Here is a 12,337-nt window from a genome sequence, read left to right on the forward strand (position 1 = left end):
ACACGACATTTTTTGGCTCACAAAACGAGAGGACCTCAAAGCTCATCGTGTTCGTGATCCTCCTGCTCCTCCCCGCCGCCGAGGTGTGCGAAGCGCGCGAGCCCGTCGGGGAAGCGCTTGACCCGCCCCCTCGCGCTCGCCATCGACAGGATCATCTGCACGACGCCGAGGCGCCGGAACGAGTTGAGCTGCGCGTTGACGAAGAGCGCCGTCCTCACGAGGACTGGCTGGTCGGGATGCACCTACGGCCGTCGTGCGGCGCGCTCGCAGCTTGCAGCCGGGCCATCCTGCCACACCTCGGGCGCTGGTCGCGGCGGCACCTCCGAACCGTCCTCGGACACCGGCGGCACAGCGCTCCCGTCCGCGCGGACGAGCGGGACGAGCGCGGCGTCGAACTCGCTCCAGTTGAGTGCGGAGAGGAGCCCCTGCAGCTGGCGGTGGTCGTAGTGCACGCCGGGCGGCGAGGAGAGCACCCATGGGGAGTGCGACTCCTCGGGACCCGTGTGCGACCCGCTCACCTAGGGCCAGGCAGAGCCCCTGTCCGAGCCGGCTCCCGGCTAGCGGCGGACGTCTGACACGTGGGGCGGGTGGGGCGGGGTGGGAGAGGGGGGCGGTCGCCAGGTGGTACAGCGAGCGGTGGATGCGCGGCGATGACGGCGGCGGCGACTCGACGAGAGAGACCAGCCTGATGGAGCGGACGGGTGCCTCAGTGGGCCCACTCCCCCGGGCGGCGACTCGAAGAGGCAGAGGCGCCAGTCGTGGAAGGCATCGCCTACTCGCAGCGTGACAGGGCCGGTGTGCGCGGGGCCCGGCCGAGAGGCGCTCTCGTGGAGTGGCGTCGCCGACGACGCGCGCAGAGAAGGTGCGGGTGATGTAGGCGGCGACCTCCGCCGGGTCGCCTGCGGGAGCGGGAGGGGGCTGGTCGTGGACGTGTCCCTCGGCGGGAGCCCCTCTCTCTCTCTCTCTCTCTCTCTCTCTCTCTGTGTGTGTGTGTGTGTGTGTGTGTGTGTGTGTGTGTGCGTGCGTGTGTGTGTGTGTGCGTGCGTGTGTGTGTGTGTGTGTGTGTGTGTGTGTGCGTGTGTTTGTGCAGCCCCTCGGAGAATCTCGACGCAATCTCGACCGCAATCTCGGCGTGTGCTCGCCGAAGGGGGCAGCCCCCCGGGTGGCATTGTACACCGCGTGCAGCGCCGCGACGACGCCGGGCACGTGCGGCTGGGCTACCATGCCCCGCAGGAGGAAGGTGCGCTGCTGGTGCGGCACCGCGATGCCGAGCCGCGTGAAGTCGCCCATCGAGCCGAAGGCGGTGCTGACCACCGGGGTGCCGACCAGCTGGCACTCGAGCAGGTTCATACCTGCGGCGGGAGGGCAGGGGGGGGGGGGCGACGCTGCGGGAGAGCGACGCACAAGCATGGGGTAGACGTGGGGGCCCGGGGTAGGCGTGTTTCGTCCGCGAGGGCGACCTCGGAGAGAAGGGTGCGAGAGACGGGCCCGCCGCATCATCTAGGCGGCGCTGCCGAAGCCCTCCGTCTTGCTCGGGTGGAGGCAGACGTCGGCGGCTCGCTTGAGGGCGGCGGTGCGGTTCGCGGGGAGGACTCGCTCCTCGAGTGTGTACGCCTTGAGTGGAGTGAGTGGATGAGCTGTGAAGGGAGTGGCGCGCGCTCCGGAGTGTTGCACGCCTGCGCGGGAGGGGTCCGTGGACGCGGTATAGACGTATGTGGTGTCTCGCGCGGCAGTCCTCCCTCCGGAAATGGCTCTGAGTGGCTCTGAGTTGTGCCCCTGAAGTGCCTCCGCCCTCTGAAGAAGTGTCCCTCCGGAGCGCTCGCCTCGCGCGGTAAGCCCGACGCCTGCAGCAGCAGCCGCAGGGGCACGCCCTCCTCCTCCACCGCGTGGGGCGGCTCCTGCAGCAGCAGCAGCAGCAGGGAGTGAGGGAGCGAGGCGCAGCGCCGGCGTGGCCGGGCCGCGTGCGGTCGCGGCTCCCTGCCGTGCCCGTCGCGGAGGATCGCCCTCGAGCTGACCGCGTGCAGAAGGAGGTGCGCGTCGGGCCTCGCCTTTGGGGGGGGGGGGGCTGATTAAAACCCGGGGGGGGGGGGGGCTGATTAAGACCCGACCCATTCGGTTAGTGAGGCTCGCCTGGCGCGGCGTGGGGAAGGGGCGCGATGGGCGCGACAGGGCTAGGCACGCCGAGGTGGCGGAGCTGCTGGCGCCTGGTAGAACTCCCGGAAGGCCTCGATGGCAACGCTCCACCCCTGGCGACAGAGTGGGAGACGCGTGAGCTGCGCTGCGCCGGCACAGCCACACAAGCACCGCGCTGCACTGCTCTGGGAGGTGTCTGGGCGGTCTTATGGAGCTGTCCAGTAAGGGGCTGGGAGGTGGTGCAGGTGTCTGTGCAGCGCCGTGCGGTCAGTCCGCTCGTAGCGCCTAGGAAGTGTCTGGGAAGTGTCTGGGAAGTGCCTAGCAGGTGTCTATAGCCTTTCGGTCGCTCCGCTCGTAGTTGCCGCCCTGCATCAGGATCAGGAACGTGCCGGCCGGGAGGGTCAGCGGGTGCGGCGGCCCGCCGACGCCGAGCAGCTCCGGCTCGACGATGTGCGGGATCCAACGGACGGGCAGCTTGCCTAGCCGAGGCACAGCAGCTTGCCGTCGCCGGCTATGTGGCGGGTGCTGGGTCCGAAGAGAGGGAGCGTGCCGCCCAGCCCGCGCTCGAGGATGGCCGCAGAGGAAGGGGCGAGGGACGCGACGCCTACAGCAAGGACGTCCCGCGCGTCGCCAGCCTCTCTCGCTCGCCGCCGTGACGGGCGAGGCGTCTGCAGCGCCGCTGAAGGCGGCCAGCGTGTATCCGTCCACGTGGTTGAGCGAGTCAAAGTGGTAGGGGAACCAGGAGAGGGCGGGGATGGCAAAATCCTCGTCGCGCAGCAGCATGTTGACGTCCATCAGCATCACGTACGCGTGTAGCCCGTGCTCCCGCGCAGCCTTGTTGAGCTCCCCAACCTGCTTGACTCGCGGGTAGATGCCCCAGCTCCGGCCGATGTAGCCGGCAATGTGCGCGCCATGCTCGTCGTCCCAGCCCGGAGGCGGTCGGCGCATGCGCGCCGTCGCGGCCGCCTCGTCGCTCGTCCGATACAGGCCCTCGGGGAGCGACTCCACAACCGGTAGCCAATACACCTTCCAGCCGTGCCGCGAGCTGAGCTCGACGGCCAGCTGCAGCCCTTGCGCCTGGTACGGCCCGAACGTCCACGGAAAGGATGGCACTACGAGGCCAAGCGTGAGCTCTCCGCTTAGGCTGAGGCAGGAGACCAGTAGTGTCAGCATGGATCCAGCAGATGACGTGTCGGAAGAAAGCGGCTTGACAAGTAGCGCATCACACCTCTCCTTAAAATCCCTGTGTCGTGGCGGCGTGCCGTCCTCCCATCCCTCCCTTGGGTTGTCTGTGTTCTTTCTTTCTTTTCCTCCCTGGGCTGTCTGTTTTGGCGGCTCACTAGCAACCCCGTCGTCGGCTGTCACGATCGATGCATGCACCCGAACGGTTACTGGACCGTCACGTGTTCAACGACGTTGAACAGTGTTCAACCACGGCGCTGTTCACAGCGCGCGCGGACGGCCGTTCTGCGAGTCCAGCTCCGCTGGACTTTTGTAAAGCATGCTTGTGGCAAGTTATAGACGCTAGTATCGACCTCAGAGACCCAAACCCGAATTAATAATTAAGGCTCAAAGTATGGTTGAACAACCGTTGAACAAACAGGTTGAACAACGATATCCGACTAGTGCGACCGCTAGACGGCGGTCTCCGCCGGCCCCAAGGCTGCCCAGCCCCAGTACCACACCGGCCACGTAGACCGTAGCGCTGGAGTTGGTCAGTGAGGCACTAGACGGGCTACGGAACCATGCGCGCGCCGGCCGGATAGGCTGCGCGCAGGGGCCGCGCCGCCTCGATTTCGCGTCGTGCCCCTGCGCGCGCAGCATCTCGATCGCGCGCTCCAGCATGTAGCGCCGCCCCTCGTTGCCGCCCTTGCCGAGACAGTGCACCTTGTCGCGCCCGAGGGGGTACATGATCTTCTTCAGCATCTCGGCAAACATGCCTGGCCCCGGCGAGGGCCACACGTAGCCCGAGTACTCGTCATCGAGCAGCGGGTTGAACGCATCGTCCGCTGTGTACACGAGCTCGGCGCGGTGGGCGACCAGTAGCGACAGGATCCGGATGAGCTCAAACGACCAGTCGGAACATCCCGGCGTGCCCGTCTTTGGGTCGCGCATCGCAGAGATGGTGCCGTCGTGGAAGAAGCAGACCCAGACTTTGGACTCGCGCTGGTGCGCCGCGGCGATAGTCGCCCACTGCTTCGCCTCCGCGTCGGAGAGGGACGTGCGAATCTCCCACGAGGCGACAAGCTCCTCGTGCCCCTTGCGCAACTCCCCAAGCCAGAAGTCGCCGCCGCCTGAGTGGGACAGTCGGGCCAAGCGTGAAGCCTCACCGTCCTAGCTGGTGGTGGCTGTGGCTGTGGTCGCGGTGGCGGTGGCAGTGGCGGTGCTTGGAAGCGGTCGCTCAGGGCGTCTCACCAGAGACCACGAAGAGCTTAGAGCCGCGAGGCACGTTCTCCTGCAGATAGGCGATCTGGGCCTCGGCTGCGGTGTAGATGGTGTCGTGTGGCAGCGGCTGCGGGTCGAGCTGGTAGGGCGGCGACTGTAGCTTCTTGCGGCACTCCTCGGAGCACTTGGAGCCCGTGTTTGAGAGGAAGACGTACCTGTGGCCCGCGGCGGATGGCGAGCTCAGCGAGAGCAGCTCACCTAGTGGGCGCGGTGAAGGGGCGCGTACTGCTTTCCAGTCCGGCGCAACCACGCAAGAAAGGCGCGCGAGCCAGGCAGGAGGCTGCCCGGGCGATACACGGTGCCATCAAGGTCGACCAGAAAGCCCGTAACGTCGGACGTGGCGGCGTCGAACGTTGTCAGCTCCGCCTCGTCGATCGAGGACGAGTAGCTATCGGTCGTGGCAATCGTGGAGAAGGGCGATTGGGCGCGCCTGACGGGTCGAGTCGGCGGCGGCACGGTCGTGACCCCCGCCCCCCCCGCGCGCCCCCCCGCCCCCCCCATCCCTTAGGGATATGCCCGCGCTCGGCAGACGGCCAGGACGAAGCATGGAGAGTCCCATCCCTTAGGGATGTGCCCGGACTCGGCAGGACGGCGCGGTATGTTGATATGCAGCGGACGAGATGGCGCAGGGGGAGCGTTGCAAGTGCGCACCTCTCTCCGTGGCCAAGCGCCGACAGGTTGGGCGAGGAGAAGACGTTGTGCATGGAGCCGAGGTGGATGGTATCGGACGCGCCCGTGCAGCTGCTTGAGTTGGCCGGCGGTGTCTCGGAGCGGCGGCTGCGGGCTAGGCTCATTGCCGGCACCCGCCTCCGCAGCGTCCCGCCGCTGTGAGGCCTCCCCGTGGCGGCTTCCTCCGACGTGGTGGAGGGTGCCCGCGACGAGGCGGCAAAGGCGGAGCGGGCAGTAATGAGAGACTTGGAGCTGGTCGCATCCAGTCTCCTCGGCACTGAGGCGACAGTGTAGGGCAGCGGCTGCGGTGCAGCGGCGCCCGCGCGCCTCTTGAGCGGGGAAGACGACGAGCTCGGAGGCATCGACCTCGGACTCGAGATCGGGGCTCCGGACTGCGGAGCGGAGCCGCACTCGTCGCCACCGTGTTGCTGCGCTCGTGGCTGGCTCGAGAAGTGCGCCGACCCCATCTCGCTCGACCACATAGGCAGCAGAGCGCCAAATGCGTCACGCAGGGCCTCGCTCGGCTGCGCGCTGTCCGGGAGGCCAAGGGGCAGCGGGGAGTGGACAAAGTCGTTCGCCTCGAACTCGTGCGCCTCGGGCACGCAAGGCACCTTGAGCTGCGGCGGCCGATCTAGCCTCTCAATTGCTGCGCTCTCTAGCCGCACAGCTCGCCTCGCAGGCTCTGCCGCTCTATCTTCGGCCGTTGGTGCCCTCGCCCTCTGCAGCGCAGGAGGCGGCTCTGCGGCGGCGCTGCACGGGCACGGCTCGACTGTGGGTGTGGATGCTGCTGGCCGCGCGTACTGGGAGGCTACGTCAGTACCATTAACCTTTTGCGAGCCTGGCGCAGGCCGCCTGCCCGCCGTGCGCATTGGCATTGACAGTCGTGCCAGGTATGACATCAGGAGCGAGACGAGCATGCCCATCAGCAGACCGTACCCGAACCCGGGCGTCGCCGCCTCGGCGAGCCCGGCGAGCATCTCGCACCGAAGCGTCCACAAGGGGCGCTCCTACACCTCTAACTCCGAGCCGCAGAAAGGGGGGCGTACAATTGTAACGAGTGTTGGCGAATCTTCGACCGGAATTCGTTTCCACGTCCCCCCATGCCTTATGCCCCTTGGCGGGCGATGCAGGGTGGGATTAAAATCATTGCGCGTAAAAGAATCGAGCGTTGTGTGTTTTCTTTCTTTCTTTCTTGACGCTTGATGAGTAAAAAGAGCCTGGCCGCCCGCCCAACAAAGCCAGCGCCCAGGCGTTGACCGCAGCACAGCTCGCTCTGGGTTTAATAATTGGGTGGTGGGTGGTGGCGGCGTACGCCCCCCCCCCCCCCAAAGGCGCGAGACACACGCTTACGAGATGCTTCTTTTCGAAGAGTCGCTTACTACTTCTAATAAGAGACAACGGCCCACACACACGATATGTATGTATGTAGGGAGGTGAAGAACAGCCAGGCTCGGACTGGACACGATTATTTCGAATTCTTCCGCGTTCCAAGACCCTAACTCGCAGATTGTAACGCCTCAACGTCAGTCCCGCCACTCGCCAGCACGGCACCTCACGACCTCATAGGACCTTGAGCGCGCGTTCTTACTTGTGCTCATTGCGCCCTATGTCGCTGTTCCGCGCAAAGGAGTGGTGGTCCGCCTCAGTGGGCGAGGCCGACGAGGTCATCACTGCAGCAGTTGGCAACTTCGACAACGAGCCGGAGCCGGCGTTGCTCAAGTTGGCCACTGGCTCGCTGAGCGGCAAACTTCGCGTGTACAGGCCGCGGCAGCGTGGGTACTCGCTCGAGGATCTGCTACTCGAGGCTGCACTCGAGCTGCCCGTCCTGCAGCTGGCGGCGGGGAGGCTGACCGCCGACTCTACAAAACTCACGCTCGCAGTCCTCCATCCGCGTGCGCTATCAGTGTATCGCCTCGTCGGCAGCGGCGGAGGCAGCGACGACGGCCCATCGTACCACGCGCTCGAGTGCATCTTCTCGCACGCTCTGGAACGACCGTCGTACAACTTGCTGGTTGGAACAGCCAGCGGCAGCGGCGACTTTGCATGCGTCCAGTCGATGGACGGTCTATTGACCCTCTTGGAGAAGGAGCGCGCGCAGCCACCCTGCCAGCTTAGCAAGTTCCTTCTGCCGGGGCCGCTCACCTACTGCGCCAACACGGACGCGCTCCTCACTTTCAACTCCCAGCTGGAGGTAGACTGCTACCGCCGCGCGCACTTTGCGCCTAGCCCGGCCAGCACGCACCCACGGTTGCAGGTCGACTGGTCGGTCCCAGTCGGCGAGCACGTAACCGCGCTGCTCGTGGCGCGCCTCTCTCGGGGCATGGCAGCCTCGCAAGTCGACATTGTCGTCGTTGCTGAGCGGCTACTGCTCTACATCAAGGAGAATGGCTCGATCCGCAATCAGAAGCGGCTCGACTACTCCGCCTGTTGCGCGGCGGCGCACAGCGTCGACGGCTCGAGCCAACAGCGGCTGGTGGTGGGCGGTCGCACGGGGGCGGTGATGGTTTACAGTGACATGGAGCTCCTCTGGGCAGCGCGGCTGCCCGGTCCACCCGCCACACTGGGCGTCCATCGCTTTGGGCAGCAGCCCGGGCTGCTCCTCTCCCTCTTGTACGACGGCACAACCACCCTTTCCTACCTCGGCACGACACCCCCGCCGCCCGGGGCGGTCGGCGCAGCGGAGTCGAAGCAGCTCAACTACGAGGCGATGGACGCAGAGCACCGCCGCCTCCTGGGCGTCATTCGCGAGGCCTCCACCACTCGCCCCGAGCCGGCCGGCGGCATCAGCCTGCGAGCGGAGGTGCCTCTGCGGTGCGACGAGCGCGGCTCTGGTGAGGGCGCGGAGGAGCTGCCGGCGCTCACGGTGCGGCTGATGGCGGCACACAGCGGCGTGGCGCCAGCGGACGACGTCTCGATGGTGGCGAGCTGTGCGCCGCCCCTATTCCTCGCGGCGGACCATATCGTTCTTCCGCCGCTCATCGCTGGCGACCCGCCAGCGGCTGTGCCACTGGTCTTTCGCGCGCGCCCCGACGAGCTGCCCGTTGACCTCTCCGCCACCGTCGTGGTGAACTACTCCGCGGGCGGTGAGTTGCGATGCGCGAGTTGCGAGCTACGGCTACCCCTGCGCCTCGTTGCCGATCCGGTGAAGTCTTGGAAGACTTGCGCTCTGGCTGTGAAGAGCATCCCTTCACGCTGCACGCTGTGGGACAGGTGGAGCCGCTGAAGACCTCGGGTTTCAGGCTGACTATTGAGACGAACCGGCCGCCGTTGCCGCTCGGGGGACTCTTCGAGGACATGGTGGTCGACGCCGCGTCAGCTGCGGCGGAGGGCGCTGCGCTGTCCATCGTGTACGGGTGCGGGCTCGACGCAACCGTGCTCGCCTCCAAGAAGGAGCGCGGCCGGTATCGTGTCTGCTCGTCGCGTTTTGAGGGGCTCTGGCTGCTGACGGACGAGCTGGTCCGCCGGCTCCGCGCGCACGGCGAGGGCGAGGCGGGCGCTTCGGACGGCGGCTTCGCAGTGTGGTATGAGGACTCGCTGCCCCTACGGGAGTACTTTGAGGCCATCGACGACCACCTCGCCAGCCGGCGAGCGCTCGTTGACGCGAAGGCGGAGCTGGAGCAGCGGGCGCGCCAGCTGCGCGCTGTGGAGAAGCGACTGCTGGTGCAGCTCAAGCGCCTCCCTATACCCCCTTTACACCTAGGTTCTGAAGAGGCGCTCTTCACACACCCTAGGTGCGGCTCAAGGACCGGGTGCCTGCACCGATCGCAAGCCTCGAGGCGCTGCTCGAGGGCAGTCACCACCAGCTCCTCGAGCTAGCCCACCGCGCGGAGGAGCACCAGGCGCAGCTGCGCTTCCACGCCGCGCGCGTCTCGGCGGGAACGCGATTGCTGCTGCTGCTGCTGCGTCTCAAGTTTCGGCTTGGGGACGAGGAGGCGCGGCTCCTCGAGGCGCATCTGTCGCCGCTGACGTCCTTCAGCGAGGAGGCGAGCGACGGCTGGGAGGAGCGTACCGCGGCGGCCCTCACTCACCTCTTGCACCACGGCCTCAAGAAGAGGGGGACGGGGGCTGAGCCGTCGGCTAGCCCCTCGCAAGGGGCGCAGGCGCCGTTGGCGATGCCAGCCGATGCGGCCAAAGTGAAGAAGAGCATCACGCTCGTGTGCGACCGCCTCAACAAGGGGAGCAGGCCGGGGAAGGGAGGGGCGCAGGCCGCGGCGCCCGGGTCTTGGGAGCCGCCCGGAAAGGAGGCCGGCTGAACAAAGAGCCCCCTCCTCGTGTACGTGTATAAATAATAGTACATGATATCTGCCCATTCTGCTCGTTCTGCCCCGCCCTTCTGCTTTCTGCTGCTACGGCTTTACAGTACAGACTACAGTCCTGTCTACCGGTCATGGGGTCTTCCGAGACTGTGACGCGTGGGCCGTGGGGGTTGGAGGGCTCAGAGCCCTCAGCGTTTCACTTTCGTTCACCGAGCGGGGGCTCAGCGCGTATTTTATTATTTATAAAGCTGTGTTTGCCGTCTGACCGGCTCCCTGTCGTGGCTCGTGGTCGTGCTCGCGAAAATGCGCGACGGTCGATCTAACCGACTCTCGCGCGTGACGCCCCTCTCATCCTCAAATCTCTCCCCCCGTCCCCACCCCCTCCGACCCCGCCTCCACAGCCACACCCGCGGCTCGGTTCCGAGACATATCGTCAGAGCCCCTCCCTGCCCTCGTACTCTCGCGCAGCCCCTCGGCCGCTCTGCTCAAGGGCCCAGGCTCCCTCCTTCGGACGCCCCCCCTTCCCCTCCCCTCCTGTGCATCGAGAGGGGCTCTCTCCCGCCCCTCGTACAGCCCTCGTACAGCAGCTCTCTCCTTCGCCGCATCGCGTTCGGCGCGAGCATACCGTCGGCTCGCCTCTCTCACCGGCGGCGCTGCTCGCCGTCTCGCCGCCTCCGCCTCGGCCCGACTCACTTAAGAGCCTGCCGGATGGCGGTCGCGAGCGGCACGGCGAGGCGCAGCTCGGCCGCGAACGCGTCGAAGTCGGCGAGCGGCTGGTACATCGCCTCCTGCGTGCAGCGCGCGCTGCGTGCGCGCGCGAGCAGGTGCTGCAGCGGCGCCCACTCCACGGCCGTCAGCTCGAGGGTAGCGGCGTGCGAGGCGATGTGGAGAAGCGCGGCGTGCGCCTGTGGTCGGCGGGTTGGAGAGGGTGCGGTGTGAGGAGACGCCGCTCATGGCGCGAGGCGGTGTGAGACGAGGTCGGCGGGCGGGCCGAGGGCGCGGAACGTGCTCCCGCGCGCCTCCGCGAACGAGAGTAGCGCCTCCTTCTCCTCGCGCGGGAAGAGCAACTTCTCCGACGACTTGCGGCGGTGCTTTGGCACAAGCAGGTGGGCGCGCAGCCGCGACTCGGCCGCCGTGGCAATTCGTGCCTGCGGGTGAGCGGGTGAGGGCGTGGGGCGGTGGGGCTCCTAGAGCTCTGATACCGAAAAGCCGCGGCGGGGGGCGAAACGGGCGGAGGGGAGGCGAAGCGGTTGGCGGGGCGAGGCGCACGTGTGCGTCGTAGTCGTACAGAGCGAGCGCGAGCACCTTCGCGGCCGAGTTTGCCTCCTCGCACAAGTAGCCGTGCCCGCGCCCGCGCGGCAACGCCTCGAGCAGCGCCTAAGGCGGGCTCCGAGAGGGTTGCGACGTGGGCTGTGGCAAGGGTTAGCGCGCGGGGGCGGCTCGAGGCGCGCCTCGTTGCGGTCGTCCGTCTCGAAGAGCAGCCGCAGCTGCTGCCGCAGCAGCGAGCGGAGGAGCTCGGAGAGGCGGCTGCTCAAGACGGGCACGCCGTCCGCGAGGCCCTCGAGCTGCGAGCACATGAAGCTACCCGCCGCGCGGCAGCGCGACGCCTCGTCGGAGAGGTGCGCCGCGCACAGCGCCTCGTCCGCCGCAGCCGCCACCTCGAGGCGCAGCGCGCGCACCGCCCTCTGCTCGCCGGCCGCTTCGCCGGCCGCCGCCACGCGGTCGTGCCACTGCTGCTGCGCCGTGACGACGCGGTGCATCCTCTCGGCCGCCTCGGCCAAGTCGGCTATCTCGGACGGGTCGGCGTCGCCCCAACGGGACGGGGCGAGGTGGGAGCCGTCGTGCGGTGCAAAGCAGACGCGCCGCCGCTTGGCGGGGCGGGGCGGCTCTGCCGGCGGGCCGGCGGCGCGCGGCAGCGACGCCATCTTGGCGGCCGCCTGCGCGAACATCCAGCTCTCCACGTGCGAGAGCGCGAGGGCGACGGGACGGAGCGAGGCCCACGAGCCGTCCGCGTCCTCGTCGGCAGGCGCGCCGCCCGCGCCTGCGTCGCAGCGCTCGATGGCGCGACGCAACAGAGCGCCGGCGTCGCACCCCTCGGCGAGGCTCAGCGGCGGAACCGGCGGAGGGGTGCCGGGGCGCTCCGCCTCGAGAGCCGCGGCCGTGCAGCTCTCTTGCAGCCCCTGCGCCGACAGCGCCCCTCCCGCCTCCCGCAACCAAAATGCAGTAGACGCAGCGCCGGCCGGCAGCCCGAAGCCGGCTGGCGGAGGCGGTCCAAGCGGCCTCGCCGCGCGGCTCGGAGCGGCGGCAAACGTCGGAACCGGCGGCGGCGGCGGCGGCGGCGGCGGCGGCGGCGGCGGTGGCGGCGGCGGAGGCGGCGGTGGCGGCGGCATCGGTTGGTGGTCTGCCTCGGGTGGCGCGGCGGCGGCGAGAGGCTGTTCGCCGAGCGCGTCGAGATAAGCGCCTGGGCGCGGGGGGGGGGGGGGGGGGGGGGGGTTAACCCCCCTCCCCCCAAAAAGGCGCAAACCCCGGGGGAAAGGGCCCCCCCAACCCGCGAGGGGCCCCAGGGGGGCAAAAGGAACCCCCGGGGCCCCCCCAAAAGGCTCCCAAAACAAAAGGTCCTCAAAGGGGGGGGGCCTTTTGGGGGGGGGGGGGATGTTCGGGAAAACGGGGGCCTCCGGGCCCCCCTTTTGGGGCTTCCTCCCCCAAGGGGAGGGGCCCGGAAAAGCTTCCAAAAAAGCTGCCCCCCCCCGGGCCCCCCCCCCCCCCAAGGGCCCTCCCCCCCCCAAGGGTTCCCCCGGGTGGGTGAAAGGGGGGGCCCCCCCCCCCCCCCCCCG

At 68.2% G+C, this 12,337-nt stretch overlaps 5 protein-coding genes across 5 annotated transcripts in view; 1 reads left to right on the plus strand and 4 right to left on the minus strand.

The window, feature by feature from the left end:
• Positions 1–35: 35 nt before the first annotated feature.
• EMIHUDRAFT_229030 (hypothetical protein) lies at positions 36–1,350 on the minus strand (the record flags this gene model as incomplete). Its single annotated transcript, XM_005786310.1, has 3 exons — positions 36–242; positions 321–518; positions 1,177–1,350. 3 exons carry the CDS (start codon positions 1,348–1,350, stop codon positions 36–38), a joined length of 579 nt encoding a protein of 192 aa, XP_005786367.1.
• A 1,101-nt stretch (positions 1,351–2,451) lies between these two features.
• EMIHUDRAFT_229031 (hypothetical protein) lies at positions 2,452–3,306 on the minus strand (the record flags this gene model as incomplete). The annotated part of the gene is made up of 2 exons (XM_005786311.1): positions 2,452–2,612; positions 2,751–3,306. The coding sequence occupies 2 exons, from the start codon at positions 3,304–3,306 to the stop codon at positions 2,452–2,454; spliced, it is 717 nt and encodes a 238-aa protein (XP_005786368.1).
• Positions 3,307–3,868: 562 nt separating this feature from the next.
• Positions 3,869–6,224, minus strand: EMIHUDRAFT_229032 (hypothetical protein; the record flags this gene model as incomplete). The annotated part of the gene is made up of 5 exons (XM_005786312.1): positions 3,869–3,942; positions 4,014–4,427; positions 4,549–4,733; positions 4,826–5,008; positions 5,230–6,224. The coding sequence occupies 5 exons, from the start codon at positions 6,222–6,224 to the stop codon at positions 3,869–3,871; spliced, it is 1,851 nt and encodes a 616-aa protein (XP_005786369.1).
• A 629-nt stretch (positions 6,225–6,853) lies between these two features.
• Positions 6,854–9,500, plus strand: EMIHUDRAFT_229033 (hypothetical protein; the record flags this gene model as incomplete). The annotated part of the gene is made up of 3 exons (XM_005786313.1): positions 6,854–8,389; positions 8,458–8,907; positions 8,979–9,500. 3 exons carry the CDS (start codon positions 6,854–6,856, stop codon positions 9,498–9,500), a joined length of 2,508 nt encoding a protein of 835 aa, XP_005786370.1.
• A 692-nt stretch (positions 9,501–10,192) lies between these two features.
• The window catches only part of EMIHUDRAFT_111480 (hypothetical protein), a gene marked incomplete at both ends in the record, with an annotated part of 4,509 nt that continues 2,364 nt past the window's right edge, over positions 10,193–12,337 (minus strand). Inside the window, 4 exons of the mRNA XM_005786314.1 lie at positions 10,193–10,408; positions 10,478–10,651; positions 10,773–10,880; positions 11,048–11,964. Of these exons, the coding sequence (XP_005786371.1) occupies positions 10,193–10,408; positions 10,478–10,651; positions 10,773–10,880; positions 11,048–11,964 (1,415 nt within the window). The remainder of the gene's footprint in view (positions 10,409–10,477; positions 10,652–10,772; positions 10,881–11,047; positions 11,965–12,337) is intronic.

This window comes from Emiliania huxleyi (genome assembly GCF_000372725.1).
Source record: "Emiliania huxleyi CCMP1516 chromosome Unknown EMIHUscaffold_152, whole genome shotgun sequence".
In the NCBI taxonomy this organism is placed as follows: domain Eukaryota; phylum Haptophyta; order Isochrysidales; family Noelaerhabdaceae; genus Emiliania; species Emiliania huxleyi.